At 40.3% G+C, this 16,978-nt stretch overlaps 1 protein-coding gene across 11 annotated transcripts in view; it reads right to left on the bottom strand.

The window, feature by feature from the left end:
- LOC124034083 (homeodomain-interacting protein kinase 3-like) overlaps positions 1 to 14,422 on the bottom strand; it is a 49,346-nt gene extending 34,924 nt beyond the window's left edge. For 8 of the 11 annotated variants that reach the window (XR_006838525.1, XR_006838526.1, XR_006838523.1 and 5 more), the window contains exons 1-2: positions 14,225 to 14,407; positions 10,774 to 11,962 (exon numbers count right to left, since the gene is read on the bottom strand). Coding sequence is in view for 8 of the 11 variants with exons in the window: in XM_046346809.1 (XP_046202765.1) it covers positions 10,774 to 11,465 (692 nt within the window). In the remaining 3 variants the exon portion in view is untranslated. Of the gene's footprint in view, positions 1 to 10,773; positions 11,963 to 14,051 lie in introns of all 11 variants that reach the window. The other 3 variants (XM_046346832.1, XM_046346815.1, XM_046346824.1) reach the window with 3 other exon arrangements.
- Between the last annotated feature and the right edge of the window lie 2,556 nt (positions 14,423 to 16,978).

Raw genomic sequence — 16,978 nt, 5'->3', positions numbered from 1 at the left:
TTTGTGAATGTCGACCTGCTTAAAGGTCTTGCTCACATCAGCTACCGAGAGCGTTATCACACAGTCATCCATAACAGCTGGTGCTTACATCCATGCTTCAGTGTTGCTTGCCTCGAAGCGAGCATAAAAGGCATTTAGCTCATCTGGTAGGCTCGCGTCTGGGTTTCCCTTCATAGTCCGTAATAGTTTTCAAGCCCTGTCACATCCGGTATAGTAGGATGAAATTTTAATCCTGTATTGACGCTTTGCTTGTTTGATGGTTCATCTGAGGGCAAAAGGGATTCCTTATAAACGGCAGGATTAGTCTCCCGCTCCTTGAAAGCGGCAGTTCTAGCCTTTAGCTCGATGCAGATGTTGCCTGTAATCCATGGCTTCTGGTTGGTATATGTATGGTGTCACTGTGGGGACGACGTCATCAATGCACTTATTGATGAAGCCGATGACTGAGGTGGTGTATTCCTCAATACCATTGGATGAATCCCGGAACATATTTCAGTCTGTGCTAACAAAACAGTGCTGTAGTGTAGCATCCACGTCATCTGACCACTTCCTTATTGAGCGAGTCACTGGTACGTCCTGGTTTAGTTTTTGCTTGTAAGCAGGAATCAGGAAAATTGAATTAAGTTCAGATTTGCCAAATGGAGGGCGGGGGAGAGCTTTGTATTCATCGGTGTGTGTGGAGTAAAGGTGGTCTAGGATTCCCCCCACCCCCTGGTTGCACATGTGACATGCTGGTAAAAATTTGGTAAAACTGATTTAAGTTTGCCTGCCTCAACTTCTTTGGGACTGGGGGGCAGTATTGAGTAGCTTGGATAAAAAGGTGCCCAGAGTAAACTGCCTGCTACTCAGGCCTAAAAGCTAGAATAGGCATATAATTAGCAGATTTGGATAGAAAACACTGAAGTTTCTAAAAACTGAATGATGTCGGAGTATAACAGAACTCATATGGCAGGCAAAAACCTGAGAAAAATCCAACCAGGAAGTGGGATATCTGAGGTTTCTGTTTTTTCAAGTCATTGCCTATCGAATATACAGTGTCTATGGGGTCATATGCACTTCCTAAAGCTTCCAATAGATGTCAACAGTCAATAGAACCTTGTTTGAGACTTCTACTGTGAAGGAGGAGGGATTGAGAGCTGATTGAGTCAGGTGTCTGGCAGAGTGCCATGAGCTCAGTCTCGCTCACTCCGATGAGAGTTAGCTGCATTCCATTGCATTTCTACAGACAAAGGAACTGTCCGGTTGAAACATTATTGAAGATTTATGATAAAAACATACTAAAGATTGATTCTATACTTCGTTTGACATGTTTCTACGAACTGCAATATGACTTTACGTCTGAACTTTCGCCTGGACTTGCCCGCGCCTCCTGAGTTTGGATTTGTGTACTAAACGCGAGAACAAAAAGAAGGTATTTGGACATAAATTATGGACTTTATCGAACAAAACAAACATTTATTGTACAACTGGGATTCCTGGGAGTACATTCTGATGATCATCAAAGTGAATATTTATAATGCTATTTCTGACTTCTGTTGACTCCACAATATGACGGGTATCTGCATGGCTTGTTTGTGTGCCTGAGCGCCGTACGCAGATTACTGCACGTTTTGCTTTTTCCGTTAAAAAAATTTGAAATCTGACACAGCGGTTGCATTAAGGAGAAGTTTATCTAAAGTTCCATGTATAATAGTTGTATCTATTATCAATGTTTATTATGAGTATTTCTGTGAGTTGATGTGGCTCTCTGCAAAAATCACTGCATGTTTTGGAACTACTGAACATAAACGCCAATGTAAAATTTGATTTTTGGATATAAATATTCACTTTATCGAACAAAATATTCATGATTTGTGTAACATGAAGTCCTATGAGTGTCATCTGATGAAGATTATCAAAGGTTAGTGATGAATTATATCTATATTTCTGCTTTTTGAGACTCCTCTCTTTGGCTGGAAAAATGGCTGTGTTTTTCTGTGACCTAACAATTGTTTGTGGAGCTTTTGCTGTAAAGCCTTTTTGAAATCAGACACTGTGGCTGGATTAACGAGAATTGTGTCTTTAAAAATGGTGCCTAATACTCGTGTGTTTGAGAAATTGTATTTATGAGATTTCTGTTGATTGAATTTGGCGCCCTGCAATTTCATTGGCGAGGGGTTCCGTTCCCAGACAGGTTAACCTTTTATAACTAGGGGGCGCTATTTTAATTTTTGGATGAAAAACGTTCTCGATATTTTGTCACGAAAAGATGCTCGACTATGCATATACTTGACAGCTTTGGAAAGAAAACACTCTGATGTCTCCAAAACTGCAAAGATATTGTCTGTGAGTGCCACAGAACTGATGTTACAGAAAAAACCCAGATAAAAATACAATCAGGAAGTGCTGCATTTTTTGAAACCGCCTCATGGCAATGACTCCTTATATGGCTGTGGAGGAGCTAGGAGTCAGCTTACCTTTTCCACATTTTCCCCAAGGTGTCTGCAGCATTGTGACGTATTTGTAGGCATATCATATGGTCCTTCTGTAGCTCAGTTGGTAGAGCATGGGCGCTTGTAACGCCAGGGTAGTGGGTTTGATCCCCGGGACCACCCATACGTAGAATGTATGCACACATGACTGTAAGTCGCTTTGGATAAAAGAGTCTGCTAAATGGCATATATTATTATATATATTATTGGAAGATTGACCATAAGAGACTACATCTACCAGGTCCTCCATCGCAATTATTGCGTAATCTCCAGCTGCAGTATTTTTCCGTTTGCCCCTGATGAGAAAACGACTGCCAGGAATGATTTTTCATCTAATAGAATTGTGAAAAACACCTTGAGGATTGATTCTAAACAACGTTTGCCATGTTTCTGTCGATATTATGGAGCTAATTTGGGAAAAAGTTTGGCGTTGTGTTGACTGCATTTTCGTTTTTTTTTCTCTTAGGCAAACGTGATGAACAAAACGGAGCTATTTCTCTTACACAAATGATCTTTTGGGAAAAAAATTAACATTTGCCATCTAACTTGAGTCTCTCGTAATTGAAAACATCTGATGTTCTTCAAAGGTAAATTATTTTATTTGAATGCTTTTCTTGTTTTTGTGAAAATGTTGCCTGCTGAATGCTAGGCTTAATGCTATGCTAGGCTATCAATACTCTTACACAAATGCTTGTGTAGCTTTGGTTAAAGCATATTTTGAAAATCTGAGATGACAGTGTTGTTAACAAAAGGCTAAGCTTGCGTTTCAATATATTTATTTCATTTAATTTGTGATTTTCATGAATAGGAAACATTGCGTTATGGTAATGAGCTTGAAGCTATGATTACGCTCCCGGATACGGGTTTGGCGTCGCAAGAAGTTAATCTGCCGATTTTTTACAATTTATTTGTAATAATGACAATTACAACAATACTGAATGAACACTTATTTTAACTTAATATAGTACCTCAAAATACATTTAGCCTCAAATAAATAATGAAACATGTTCAATTTGGTTTAAAAAATGCAACAACAAAGTGTTGGGGAAGTAAAAGTGCAATATGTGCCATGTAAAAAAGCTCAAATTTGAGTTCCTTGCTCAGAACATGAGAACATGTGAAAGTTGGTGGTTCCTTTTAACATGAGACTTCAATATTCCCAGGTAAGAGGTTTTAGTTTGTAGTTAATATAGTATTTATAGGACTATTTCTCTCTATACCATTTGTATTTCATTAACCCTTGTCGATTGAATGTTCTAATAGGCACTTTAGTATTCAAATCAAATTTATTTATATAGCATTTCGTACATCAGCTGATATCTCAAAGTGCTGTACAGAAACCCAGCCTAAAACCCCAAACAGCAAGCAATGCAGGTGTAGTATTGCCAGTGTAACAGTATAGCTTCCATCCCTCTCCTCGCTCCTCACTGGGCTCGAACCAGGAACACATCAACAACAGCCACACTTGAAGCAGCATTACCCATCGCTCCACAAAAGCCGCGGAGCAAGGGGAATAACTACTCCAAATCTCAGAGCGAGTGAAACGCTATTAGCGCGCACCCCACTAACCATTTCACATCGGCTACACCTGCCATCAGGCGTATAGGCTTGAAGTCATAAACAGCGCTATGCTTGCAAAGAGCTGCTGGCAAAATGCACAAAACTGCTGTTTGAATGAATGCTTACGAGCATGCTGCTGCCTACCATCGCTCAGTCAGACTGCTCTATCCAATATCAAATCATAGACTTAATTTTAACATAATAACACACAGAAGTACGAGCCTTTGGTCATTAATATGGTCGAATCCGGAAACTATCATTTCGAAAACAAAACGTTTATTCTTTCAGTGAAATACGGAACCGTTCCGTATTTTATCTAACGGGCGGCATCTCTAAGTCTAAATATTCTTGTTACTTTGTGCAACCTTCAAATGTCATGTCATAATTAGGTAAAATTCTGGCAAATTAGTTCGCAATGAGCCAGGTGGCCAAACTGTTACATATACCCCGACTCTGCGTAAAATGAACGCAAGAGAAGTGACAATTTCACCTAGTTAAAATTGCCTGCTAACCTGGATTTCTTTTAACTAAATATGCAGGTTTAAAATATATATACTTCTGTGTATTGATTTGTAAGAAAGGCATTGGTGTTTATGGTTAGGTACAGTCGTGCTTCAATTGTGCTTTATTCTCAAATGCGCTTTTGTTAAATCATCCCCCAGCGTTGCATCGATTATATGCAACGCAGGACACGCTAGATAAACTAGTAATATCATAAACCATGTGCAGTTAACTAGTGATTATGATTGATAATTTTTTATAAGATAAGTATAATGCTAGCTAGCAACTTACCTTGGCTTCAACTGCATTCGCATTCTCATTGCACTCCTCGTGGAGTGCAATGAGAGGCATGTGGTTAGAGCGTTGGACTAGTTAACCGTAAGGTTGCGAGATTGAATCCCAGAGCTGAGAAGGTAAAAATCTGTCGTTCTGCTCCTGAACAAGGCAGTTAACCCACTGTTCCTAGGCCGTCGTTGAAAATAAGAATGTGTTCTAACTTCTTGAGTGTAAGGGGCAGGATTTTCATTTTTTTGGCTAAAAACCGTACCCATTTGAAACTGCCTATATCAGGCCCAGAAACTAGAATATGCATATAATTGTCGGATTATGATAGAAAAACACTCAAAGTTTCCAAAACTGTCAAAATATTGTCTATGAGTATAAGAGAACTGATATTGCAGGCGAAAACCTGAGGAAAGTCAAACCAGGAAGTGCTGTTTTTCCTGAAAGCTCTGTTCCATTGGATGCCTTGCCTCCATTTAAAGGGATATCAACCAGATTCCTTTTCCTATGGCTTCCTCAAGGTGTCAGTGTTTAGACATAGTTTCAGGCTTTTATTTTGAAAAATGAGCGAGAAAGATAGCATTGCGTCAGTGGATAGCTGGGTGTTCGCAGAGTTTTGCTTGCGCAGAGTGGGGCAGCCATTGTCTCTCCCTCTCCTATTGAAAAAGTGACAGTCCCGGTTGATATATTATCAATTATATATTTTAAAAACAACCTGAGGATTGATTATAAATAAACGCTTGACATGTTTCTGTGGACATTACGGATACTATTTGGAATATTCGTCTGCAATGTCGAATGAACATAACGTGCCAAACAAATGGAGGTATTTTGGATATAAAAATCATCTTTATGGAACAAAAGGAACATTTATTGTGTAACTGTGAGTCTTGTGAGTGCAAACATCTGAAGATCAAAGGTAAGCGATTTAAATCTATTGCTTTTCTGACTTTCGTGACCAATCTACTTGGTTGCTAGTGTTTGTAATATTTTGTTTTACTGAGAGAGATGTTCTTACATAAAAACGCTTGTTATGCTTTCGCTGAAAAGCTGTATTGAAATCTGACACGCTAGGTTGATTAACAACAAGCTACGCTGTGTTTTGTTATATTGCACTTGTGATTTCATGAAAATTTAATATTTTTAGTAATTTAATTTGAATTTGGCGCGCTGCAATTCAGCGGGTGTTGATGAAAATGATCCCGCTAAAGGGATGGGTGCGTCAAGAAGTTAACTGACTTGCCTAGTTAAGTAAACGTTTAAAATATATATATATACACGTTTTTAAATCGAATTAAAATCAATTTAAATTAAATGTAAAAAATGTAATTAAATTAAAAATCGTCGTCCATAAATACCGATTTCCGATTGTTATGAAAACTTGAAAAATCTGCCATTCCGATTAAATCGGTCGACCTCTACTCTGGACAGACCTGAAAATAGCTGTGCAGCTACGCTCCCCATCCAACCTGACAGAGCTTGAGAGGATCTGCATAGAAGAATGGGAATAGCTCCCCAAATACAGGTATGCCAAGATAGTAGATACCAAAGAAGACTCTAGGCCGTAATTGCTGCCAAAGGTGCTTCAAAAAAGTACTGAGCAAAGGGTCTGAATACTTTTGTAAATGTGATATTTCTGTGTTTGCTTTGTCATATGGGGGGGTAGTGTGTGTAGATTGATTTGGGGGGGCATTTAAAACATTTTAGAATAAGGCTGTAATGTAACAAAATGTGGAAAAAGGGATCTGCATACTTTGAGTGCACTGTATATTATGCTGGAAAAAGTCAGTTATAAAGTCTTCTATCCTTGTTAAAAACAAGTTGTCATCCAATAGGCTCGATTAAATTTCCAATGTCCTCGCCCATGTGGAAATTCTGTAACAGTAATGTTGTTATCTGATGGGCCGACCGCATTCTGTCCCCCATGAACATTTGGTGACGGCGAAAATTACTTAAAAGTAGTCAAGACGACAAGCTTGATTGAGTCTCTGCCATGTATATCTCACTAGGTCAGGATATTTAAGCCTCCATATATAATATATTTAAGCCGTCACTAGTTCCAATACAGTTGAAGTCGGAAGTTTACATATACCTTATAGGCTGACCACACCGCTCAGCATCGTGTGCACGAGCATTGCAAAATACATTGAGGAATCTGTGGTATTCAATTATTGAGCGTCTGCGTTGACAAGAGCTAAAATTTAAGTAATTCCTATTTCTGACGTAGATTGCGATGCAAGTTCTGCCTCTCCCATCTCTTCATTGGTTTATAGAAGCACCGGCCATCTCCTCATTGGTTATATCCACGTGGGTGATTGAATGACGAACTGTGTTGCCGGTCGGTGTAGTAATACTATTAAAAGTTTAGATTTCAATCACCATATAAGTCCAAAGAAGAAAACGCCTGGAAAGAGGAGAAATTACTAGAAACGATTCGGTTGACCGTTTTGTGTGTGGATTAATTGTCGCAGTAGAGCACCTTGTGCATTTCAGATAAAATAACAACCTACCGTTTATATCCCAGGACAAATTAACTAGCAACAGCAAGCTAGCTAAATAGGACAAATTAGCTAGCAAGTACTAGCTATTGATATTTTAACCTGCGAGTCGTGATCAAGTTTGGTGTAGTGGGACAAAATAAATGTATGCATGGTGCACGCGAGACAGTTTGGGTTCCGTGTTGGCCAAATACATTTTTTATTTTACCTTTATTTAACCAGGCAAGTCAGTTAAGAACAAATTCTTATTTTCAATGACGGCCTAGGAACAGTGGGTTCACTGCCTGTTCAGGGGCAGAACGACAGATTTGTACCTTTTCGGCTCGGGGGTTTGAACTTGCAACCTTCCGGTTACTAGTCTAGCGCTCTAACCACTAGGCTACCCTGCCGCCCCCACAGTTTCACAATTCCTGACATTTAATCAGAGTAAAAATTATCTTAGGATCACCACTTTATTTTAAGAATGTGAAATGTCAGATTACTAGAGAGAATTATTAGTTTCAGCTTTTATTTATTTCATCACATTCCCAGATGGGTCAGAAATTTACACACAATTAGTATTTGGTAGCATTGCCTTTAAATTGTTTAACTTGGGTCAAATGTTTTGTGTAGCCTTCCACAAGCTTCCCCCAATAAGTTGGGTGAATTTTGGCCCATTTCTCCTGACAGAGCTGGTGTAACTGAGTCAGGTTTGTAGGCCTCCTTTGCTTGGGTCAAATGTTTTGTGTAGCCTTCCACAAGCTTCCCCCAATAAGTTGGGTGAATTTTGGCCCATTTCTCCTGACAGAGCTGGTGTAACCGAGTCAGGTTTGTAGGCCTCCTTGCTCACACGCTTTTTCAGTTCTGCTCACAAATTTTCTATAGGATTGAGGTCAGGGCTTTGTGATGGCCACTCCAATCCCTTGACTTTGTTGTCCTTAAGCCATTTTGCCACAACTTTGGAAGACCCATTTGCGACCAAGCTTTAACTTCCTGACTGATGTCTTGACATGTTGCTTCAATATATACAGTCGTGGCCAAAAGTTGCATCTTCACAAGGTTCTTTGCTGTTGATCAGCACTTTTTGCACCAAAGTATATTCATCTCTAGGAGACAGAACACGTCTCCTTCTTGAGTGGTATGACGGCTGTGTGGTCCAATGGTGTTTATACTTGCGTACTACTGTTTGTACAGATGAAGGTGATATCTTCAGGCGTTTGGAAATTGACTTGTGAAGGTCTACCATTTTTTTCCTGAGGTCTTGGCTGATTTCTTTTGATTTTCCCATGATATCAAGCAAACAGGCAATGAGTTTGAAGGTAGGCCTTGAAATACATCCACAGGCACACCTCCAAATGACTCAAATTTTGTCAATTAGCCTATCAGAAGCTTCTAAAGCCATGACATCATTTTATGGAATTTTCCAAGCTGTTTAAAGGCACAGTCAACTTAGTGTATGTAAACTTCTGACCCACTAGAATTATGATAGTTAATTTCGAGTGAAATAATCTGTCTGTAAACAATTGCTGGGAAAAATACTTGTGTCATGCACAAAGTAGATGTATTAAGTAGATGTCTTAACCAACTTGACAAAACTATAGTTTGTTAACAAGAAATTTGTGGAGTGTTTGAAAAATGTGTTTTAATGACTCCAACCTAAGTGTATGTAAACTTCTGACTTAAACTGTATATCCATGACATTCGTGATTTCCTTAAGTGATAGTTTGATTTCCTTTACGGTCCATTGAGGTATTTAAAACGGTTATAATCTCCCACAATAATAAGACTTTTGTATTGCTTGTAGGATTGATAAATTATTATATTATAAATTATTATATTTTGTCACCATAGCATCACCCAACTGTAGCACGCGCTCCAGCAGGTATATCTCTCTGGTCACCCCCAAAACCAATTCTGTCTTTGGCCGCATCTCCTTCCAGTTCTCTGCTTCCAATGACTGGAACAAACTACAAAAATCTCTGAAACTGGAAACACTTATCTCCCTCACTAGCTTTAAGCACCAACTGTCAGAGCAGCTCACAGATTACTGCACCTGTACATAGCCCACCTATAATTTAGCCTAAACAACTACCTCTTTCCCTACTGTATTTATTTGATTTATTTTGCTCCTTTGCACCCCATTATTTTTATTTCTACTTTGCCCATTCTTCCTCTGCAAATCTACCATTCCAGTGTTTTACTTGCTATATTGTATTTACTTTGCCACCATGGCCTTTTTTTGCCTTTACCTCCCTTATCTCACCTCATTTGCTCACATTGTATATAGACTTGTTTATACTGATTTATTGACTGTATGTTTGTTTTACTTCATGTGTAACTGTGTCGTTGTATGTGTCGAACTGCTTTGCTTTATCTTGGCCAGGTCGCAATTATAAATGAGAACTTGTTCTCAACTTGCCTACCTGGTTAAATAAAAGGTGAAATAAAAAATAAAATAAAATAAAACATTTTTTTTTAAAGACACGTGGATGTTGTTCCCAATACCATGAAGCATACAGAGTTCTAAAAACGCTTCTGGGTGCCATGTGCTGTACACTAAACAGAGGAATGTCCGAACACCTGATTTCCGGTCTCTAAATGCACATTTCCACGCAACATTCATGCCCCCGCCTGACTGACCTCTCTGGCTACATGCAGCCTCAGCTGCCAGGGCTGTGTAGTGCAACCATTTTACTTGCATTTGTTCCTAAATACTTTACTGTGCCACCTGTAAATGTAATTTAGGAGCACCAGTGCGCCTAGAAAGAATCCTTAATATCTAAAATATTTGCTCCTAAATTACTTTGTGCACCTACATTTTTTTAATGTACACAAAAAAAAAGCACATGTGCTCCTTGTAAAAAAAGGTCAGCGTAGAGCCCTGCATGAGAGGAAACTGGTCTTGTAAGCACCTCAGACCAGGACAGTTTCTGAGAAGCTCTACACCATAACACGGAAGCGGTCACTCACGGCTGTATGTTATTCAACACTGGTTAAACATTTCACATAATTGTTCAAGTGGAAGCTTATGCCTGTGTATACATAGGGTAGTGACCAAAAAGGCTTATACTTCCTGAGAATGTTCCATTTCCCTCATCCAGAAACATGCAAGACATAAGGCATTCTTGTGCACGTAACCATTTCTGTTCCTTCAGCAGGTTACGTAATCCAGGCTCATTTGGGTGTGACTGATGGTTAACAGAGGCAGTGCAGAAGAAGTGTTTGCATGCTGTCAAGCTCCCTCAAAAATCTGTAGAATATTACAGGGCCATTTGTTCACATTACATAATAGTCTAAATACCTTAAAGCTCTAGAAAAAATGCTAACCCTTGTGAAATGCTGCCCCTGTAACTCAAACTGGTTAGTGCTTACTTAGTAGCCTTACTGGGGTTGTCCTGAATTCTGTTAACTTTTAAAACGTGTTTCTAGCAAGATAAAGGCATGAACAAGACCCTATTAGTTAAGGGGCAGGCCCGACCTACCTATAGTAGCGTGACTGCAGGTACGTAGAGCACACGGCTTTGGACACGTGGCTGGCCGAGCCAAAATCGATCACTTTCACCCGGTAAGGCTGTCGCACCGGGTCCACCAGCATAATGTTCTCCGGCTTCAGGTCAGCGTGGATCAGACCCAAGCTCTTGAGCTTCTTCAGCGCAGTGGCCACCTGCTGTAAGACCGGTCTGATCACCTTCAATGGCAGCGGGCTGAACTTGTTCTGCTTGAGAAAGTCATAGAGGTTTTGCTCCAGCATTTCAAACACCAGGCAAGTGTGGCTGCGGTGCTGGAAGCACTCGAATGCCCGCACCAGGTTGTGCTCATCAGCGTTCTCCCCACTCAGACGGGCAAGGATGCCCACCTCAATCTGGCCCTGCCTTGCATACGATGGGTGGTTCTTCAAGATCTTGATAGCCACAACCTCCCCTGTGCCTCGCTTCCAACACTTCACCACCTGTCCGAAGGTGCCACGACCTAGGAACTCCAGCACCTCATAAGTGTTCTTCATGGAGCACAAGACCTCGTGCTGCACCAACTGGTAGTCCCCATCCCCTGCCGCATTACGAGCCCCAGTCCCACCAACATTCTGTTTGGGGGACACTCCCCCCATGGTGTTCTTGTTCCCTACATTAGTTTGCAACATGGCAGGTATCATGGAAATGTCCTCCACTATCTGCATGGCTTTCCCACTGTTCTCCACTCACCCTTACAGTTCAGCCCACATCGCAGGAAGCTGTCCAATTAGAGCACAGTGGAGGTTTGAACTACCCCCTTCACCTTGTTCACTGCTGCTTCTCTAGCCACAGTCCCCGAAACCCAGGGTGACTGCACCTACACTGCTGTCCCCCTGCAGCCTCAGTTTCTCTGGACCCTTGCCTTGACAGGGGGGTGTCGTTTTTTGGAGCAACTCCCTGTGTACTTCTTTCAGGGATGTAGCTGCCTGCAAAGATAAGTCCTGCCCACTCTGGGGTCTACAAGACACTTTTGTCTTAATTGAAAGGAGGATATTGGTAGGCTTAGCAATGCCAAGGTTTACTCCACTTATATAGGTCTGCAGGGTCCTCGTATGAAAAACACAGCGATTGAGCTCAACTGTGGGTTTCTTCACACTGCAAAAGGCACTTGTTTGGGTTTGATAAACGTGTGGTGGGTAGACCAAAACGTGTGAGGTCATACCTGTAAGAGAGAAAGGGGAATGATTAGTTTACTTGAACTACTTCATTTCTGTAAATTCATCTTTAGGGAGTTAAATGCAATTTAGCCAGACACGTTTTTGTTATGTGGGTGATTGGTGGAAGTTGTATTGAGAAGGATAACAAAGCATGTTAATGAGGATGCACTCAAACATTTCAGTTAGATCAGATAGAAATTGGGGGAAAGGCAGGCATGCTATTTGTTCAATAGCAAGCTATACTGGGGCATTCAGCAAAAAACTCAAAACTAAACGTAATGAGGGGGATCGCATAACTCTGTGGGCGAGCTATGCTGCCTGTCACTCAGGCAGGAAAAGCAGAGAAAGCAAAAAGGTAACTACAGCAGATAAGAGCAGCTTTATTCAACCAGCAAACTGTGACACTATAGACCACAGGCAAACAGAGACAGACCATCTGCTTGCACGTCAAAAGATAAGCATTCAGCATAAACTGTTTAAAATGTAAGCTTGCCTCTATAGTCTCTGTTGAAGTACCAGCAAAGTTGGGAAATATGACAGGTTTAGCTGTGCTGCTGATTATAGTTAGTGTTTGCTTCAAAGTATGGGAAGGTTTTATGCTGACATGGCACTAGTTACAACTAGAGTTACTAACACCTAACTCAAAGTCCTCCTGGCATGTATGGAAAGGCTATTTTGATATAGGCACGATGCACCAATAATGAAAGGGATGGTTTTTTACTGATTGTTTATCCTGTGTCTTTCCCACTCAAACGCCCACATGGAAAACCACAAAGCCCCAGCCAATATAACTGGATTTTCAAATCCAAATGACTGGAGGTCTCAACACCAAGGGGGAAAAAAAAAACATTGACAGAATCAAACAAAAATTACCACATTCAGGAGCACACTTCTGTGCAAGTACTGCACTTACAACTCCCTCGCTGTGAGTCACATCAGGCAGACAAACTAGTTACACCTTAGGGAACAAATATGCCAAGTTCAGACAGGCTAATGGGTGTCTTCTGTATCAAAAGGATCTACATTACTTCAGTTCCTAATTGAAGTAATATTGAAAACAAAATATAACTTAAGCATGTCATCCTACCAAAAGGAACTGTGCAAAAGAAAACTCCCATTAAAAAAAATGGTTCGCACTCCGGGGTTCCCCCTTTCTTTATCATTATTTTCATATGCTTGTCAGACACTTAGTAGCTACCACACTAAGTACCAAAACAGAGCCAGCTGCAATGCCTGCTGTCCCTACACCACACCCCAGCAATGGTAGGAGACCCTAGCCCAGTATTGAATTACACTCCGCCTCACCATTTCTGGATTAGAAGGCTGCCTGCTATAAAAGGCCACGTGTAAATCATCAACAAATGGGTGAGTTGCAGAGTAGACTGAGGGGTATGGGTAATTGATAAAACACCTGACTACGTGGCTTCAAGGAAGTAACTAAACTAGTAGTGTTAAGGCAGAAATCCACTAGTATGTATATTTTGCAGCGAATATTTTATCTAGCTATATGACCGAGTTATAAAATATGGTTATTATAAGCTATCTAGCTGGTGAATGTAACGTTAGCTTGTCAGAAATGGTAAAGCTATAGGGAGGACATGGGATTAAACGCGCCCCCTCCCCTCACTGATCGTGTGCAGTACTGTCACAGTATATTTATGTGGCTAGTCCACAAAATGTAGCTAGCTATTAAACATGAACGTTGGCTAACCAGTTAGCTTGTAAATTCAAGTTGTAGCTAGTAAGTTAAAGTTGTAACATTAGCTAGCTAACGTTTGCTAAACAGCCAAGATTGGTATCTGAATTAAAGATTCGCTCGCTAACTAAACTATGTACAGTATGGGTAGGAGAAGGGGAAATGGCAATAATTAGCTAAGCCCCCCTCAAAAAAAAAAATCAATTAACGAAATGTAGTTACAAACCAAAGGACGAATCAAAAAGTCAACCCAGGCTGACGAACAAACTTTTTTGCTAACGTTAGCTAGCTTGACATATTTGCTAGCTAACGTGAAACGAACTATTTGCTAGATATCCAACTACCGACGAAATGCATGAAAATATAAGTTGGGCTTGATATTATTGTAGCGCACATACCTTTATAAACAATAGTAAATGACAGAATCCAGGGCTTCTCTGAACATGCTAACGAGTTAACAAGTACCCACACCATGCTCGGTTTGCCTGCAATGCTGCCATCTTGTTCTCTTAGACAACGAGGATCTCGATAAACCCACCATCTCCCACATGTTAAACTCCAAATAACTCACGTATTACACCATTAAATGAAACCAGTCTTCGTCCACTGCGTAGTTAACTGCCAGTTTCGGTGAAAAAATGGCTCTTGTTTTCGTTTCAAGGGCCACGAAACCCATATTTCTAACCTTTGTGGGGACCAGTTGTTCCAGAGACCGCACTGTTCCAGCACTTTGCTCGTTGTTGCTGAGTCCCTCCCCACCCCTGTTGCGTGTGGAATGTTTGAGAGTCATGGAGAGCAGAGCAATCGACTAACCATGAGCTGATTTTTGAGAAATGTGCTTGACATCAAAACTACATTTTAAACTACAACAATTAACATTTATTACAGATAAAAACAAACTATGACAGATTTGTGCAAATGTGGACATTCCCCATCGCCTCATGTGATCAGTTACAGCAATCCAATTATAGTACCAATTTCAAAATGAATTTAATTTACCACCAATATCCTTAATTGAACTCTAATGCAATTAATGCAATTCTATCAAATGTATTTCCAATGTCATGGGGGTGACCCCACCACATACAATATAAATAGAATCCGTTTTTAGACACAATTGATAAGGACTCTGCATTCTATCCATAACAATTCATTTTATATTCTGGGCAATTCTAAAATGTACACAATTTTTTTCAAATCAAGAGCTGCCTGCAAGCTAGCCTTTGATCATGACTCTCATTACGCTTCAATCACACCGACAGGGAAGGCATTTTGGTACCCCAGAATTACATTATTTTCTAATGAAACGCTGCGTTTGCCTTGCAGCATTGCCAGAGGCAGTTGCAGTGCGTTCTGTGTGGTACGTTGGATGTACCAAACGTATGCGTCAAACTGTATGTGTAGATGGCTTGACAGAAATAGTAGCAGAAGGTGAATGTTGAACATTTGTTGCACACATATCCAGATGATGCTGCATACTATTTTGCGCCAGACACTATCGGTGTGATCAAGGTGTTACAATACATTACACATAAAGTCTCGAATACACCGACAGCGCAGTTGCGTTTTGGGACACCAGAAGTACATTAATTTCCGATGGAACACTGCATTTGCCTTGCAGCATTGTTTTGTAGAGGCAGTTGCTGTGCATTCTGTGTGGTGCATACATTGGATTTATCACATTGTATGCATAGATGGCTTGACTGAAATGGTAGCAGATGCCTTGATCACACCTACAGCATCAATACACAAAATGGTATGCAGCATATGTGTGCAACAACAGTTAAACATTCACCATCTGCTACTATTTATGTCAAGCTGTCTATGCATACAATTTGATGGAGAAGTTCGATAAATCCAGCATATCACCACCCAGAACGCACTGAAACTGCCTCTGCACCCCAATGCTGCAAGGCAAATGCAGCATTCCATTGGAAATTAATGTACTTCTGGTGTACCAAAATGTACTCGATGTCGGTGTGATCTAGGCGTTAGGTGAAAGTTGAACTTTTGTTGCACACATATCCAGATGATGCTGCGTATCATTTGCGCAAAAACGTTGTAGGTGTTTTCAAGGCATAAGTCATTGGATGAAGGCGTCTTCTTTAGGGGATATTGTTCTGTCGGGGTATATTGTTAACGATCAGGTCTGAACATTAAAACGCATTGCTTGCGGTACGGTTTTGGATGCATAAGGACCTTGTCTTTATGCTTCCAAAGGACAGCAAGAAATACTTTTCACAAATAAATATTGATAGACACTAGACAGGGCATTGACAGCCTAAACCTGCATGCGACTGGCAATAAACAATAACTGTGTTCGTCTGATCAAATCAAATCAAATTGTATTGGTCACACACATTTTTAGCTGATGTTATTGTGGGTGTAGCAAAATGCTTGTGTTCCTAGCTCTAACAGTGCAGTAGTATCTAACAATTCACAATACACACAAATCTGAAAGTAAAAGAATGGAAATAATATATATATAAATATTAGTACGAGCAATGTCGGAGTGGCATTGACTAAAATACAATAGAGTAGAATACAGTATATACATATGAGATGAGTAAAGCAGCATGTAAACATTATTCAAGTGGCCAGTGATTGTATATAGTGATTAAAGTGATTAAAGTGGCCATGTCTGTATATAGTGCAGCAGCCACTTGTAGGGGTGGCAGGTAGCCTAGTGGTTAGAGAGTTGGACTGAAAGGTTGCAAGATCAAATCCCCAAGTTGACAAGGTAAAAAAAAATCTGTCTTCTGCCCCTGAACAAGGCAGTTAACCCATTGTTCCTAGGCTGTCATTGAAAATAAGAATTTGTTCTTAACTGACTTGCCTAGTCAAATAAATAGTAAGGTCCAATGTAGAATAACTATGTCGTAGCTGTCTAGTGATGTGGTAACTAACAGGTGTGAAGCACCAGGGGAAATAACTCTCCAAGACCCCCGAAGGTCTCCGAAACGTGTTCATTTTCCCACAGTAACTTGAAGTTAATGGCCGTGTTCGAGAGCATCCAGATGACTGCCGATTAACTAATATATAAATAAAGACTCATTATTATTTGTACATCAGTCAGTCACAATTTACCCATACATTGCGGTTTTGATCCTCTCGAACATAGCCAATGTCTGGGCCAATATTGAAAGTGTTCTGTTTCCCTCTGCTGTTAGATATGTGTAACTCAAAATTAATAGAGCCACACAGTGGAAGTGTCATTATACCTATAAAACCTAGCGGTCAAACAGGGAAATAGTTCCAATAGTTTTTCCAACATTCATTTTTCCACATAGTTTTCTTTTTAACCACTTAAAATAAGGTCTGTGTA

Source organism: Oncorhynchus gorbuscha, linkage group LG01 (genome assembly GCF_021184085.1).
Source record: "Oncorhynchus gorbuscha isolate QuinsamMale2020 ecotype Even-year linkage group LG01, OgorEven_v1.0, whole genome shotgun sequence".
NCBI lineage: Eukaryota > Metazoa > Chordata > Actinopteri > Salmoniformes > Salmonidae > Oncorhynchus > Oncorhynchus gorbuscha.
This window is presented reverse-complemented; position numbering and strand designations above follow the sequence as displayed.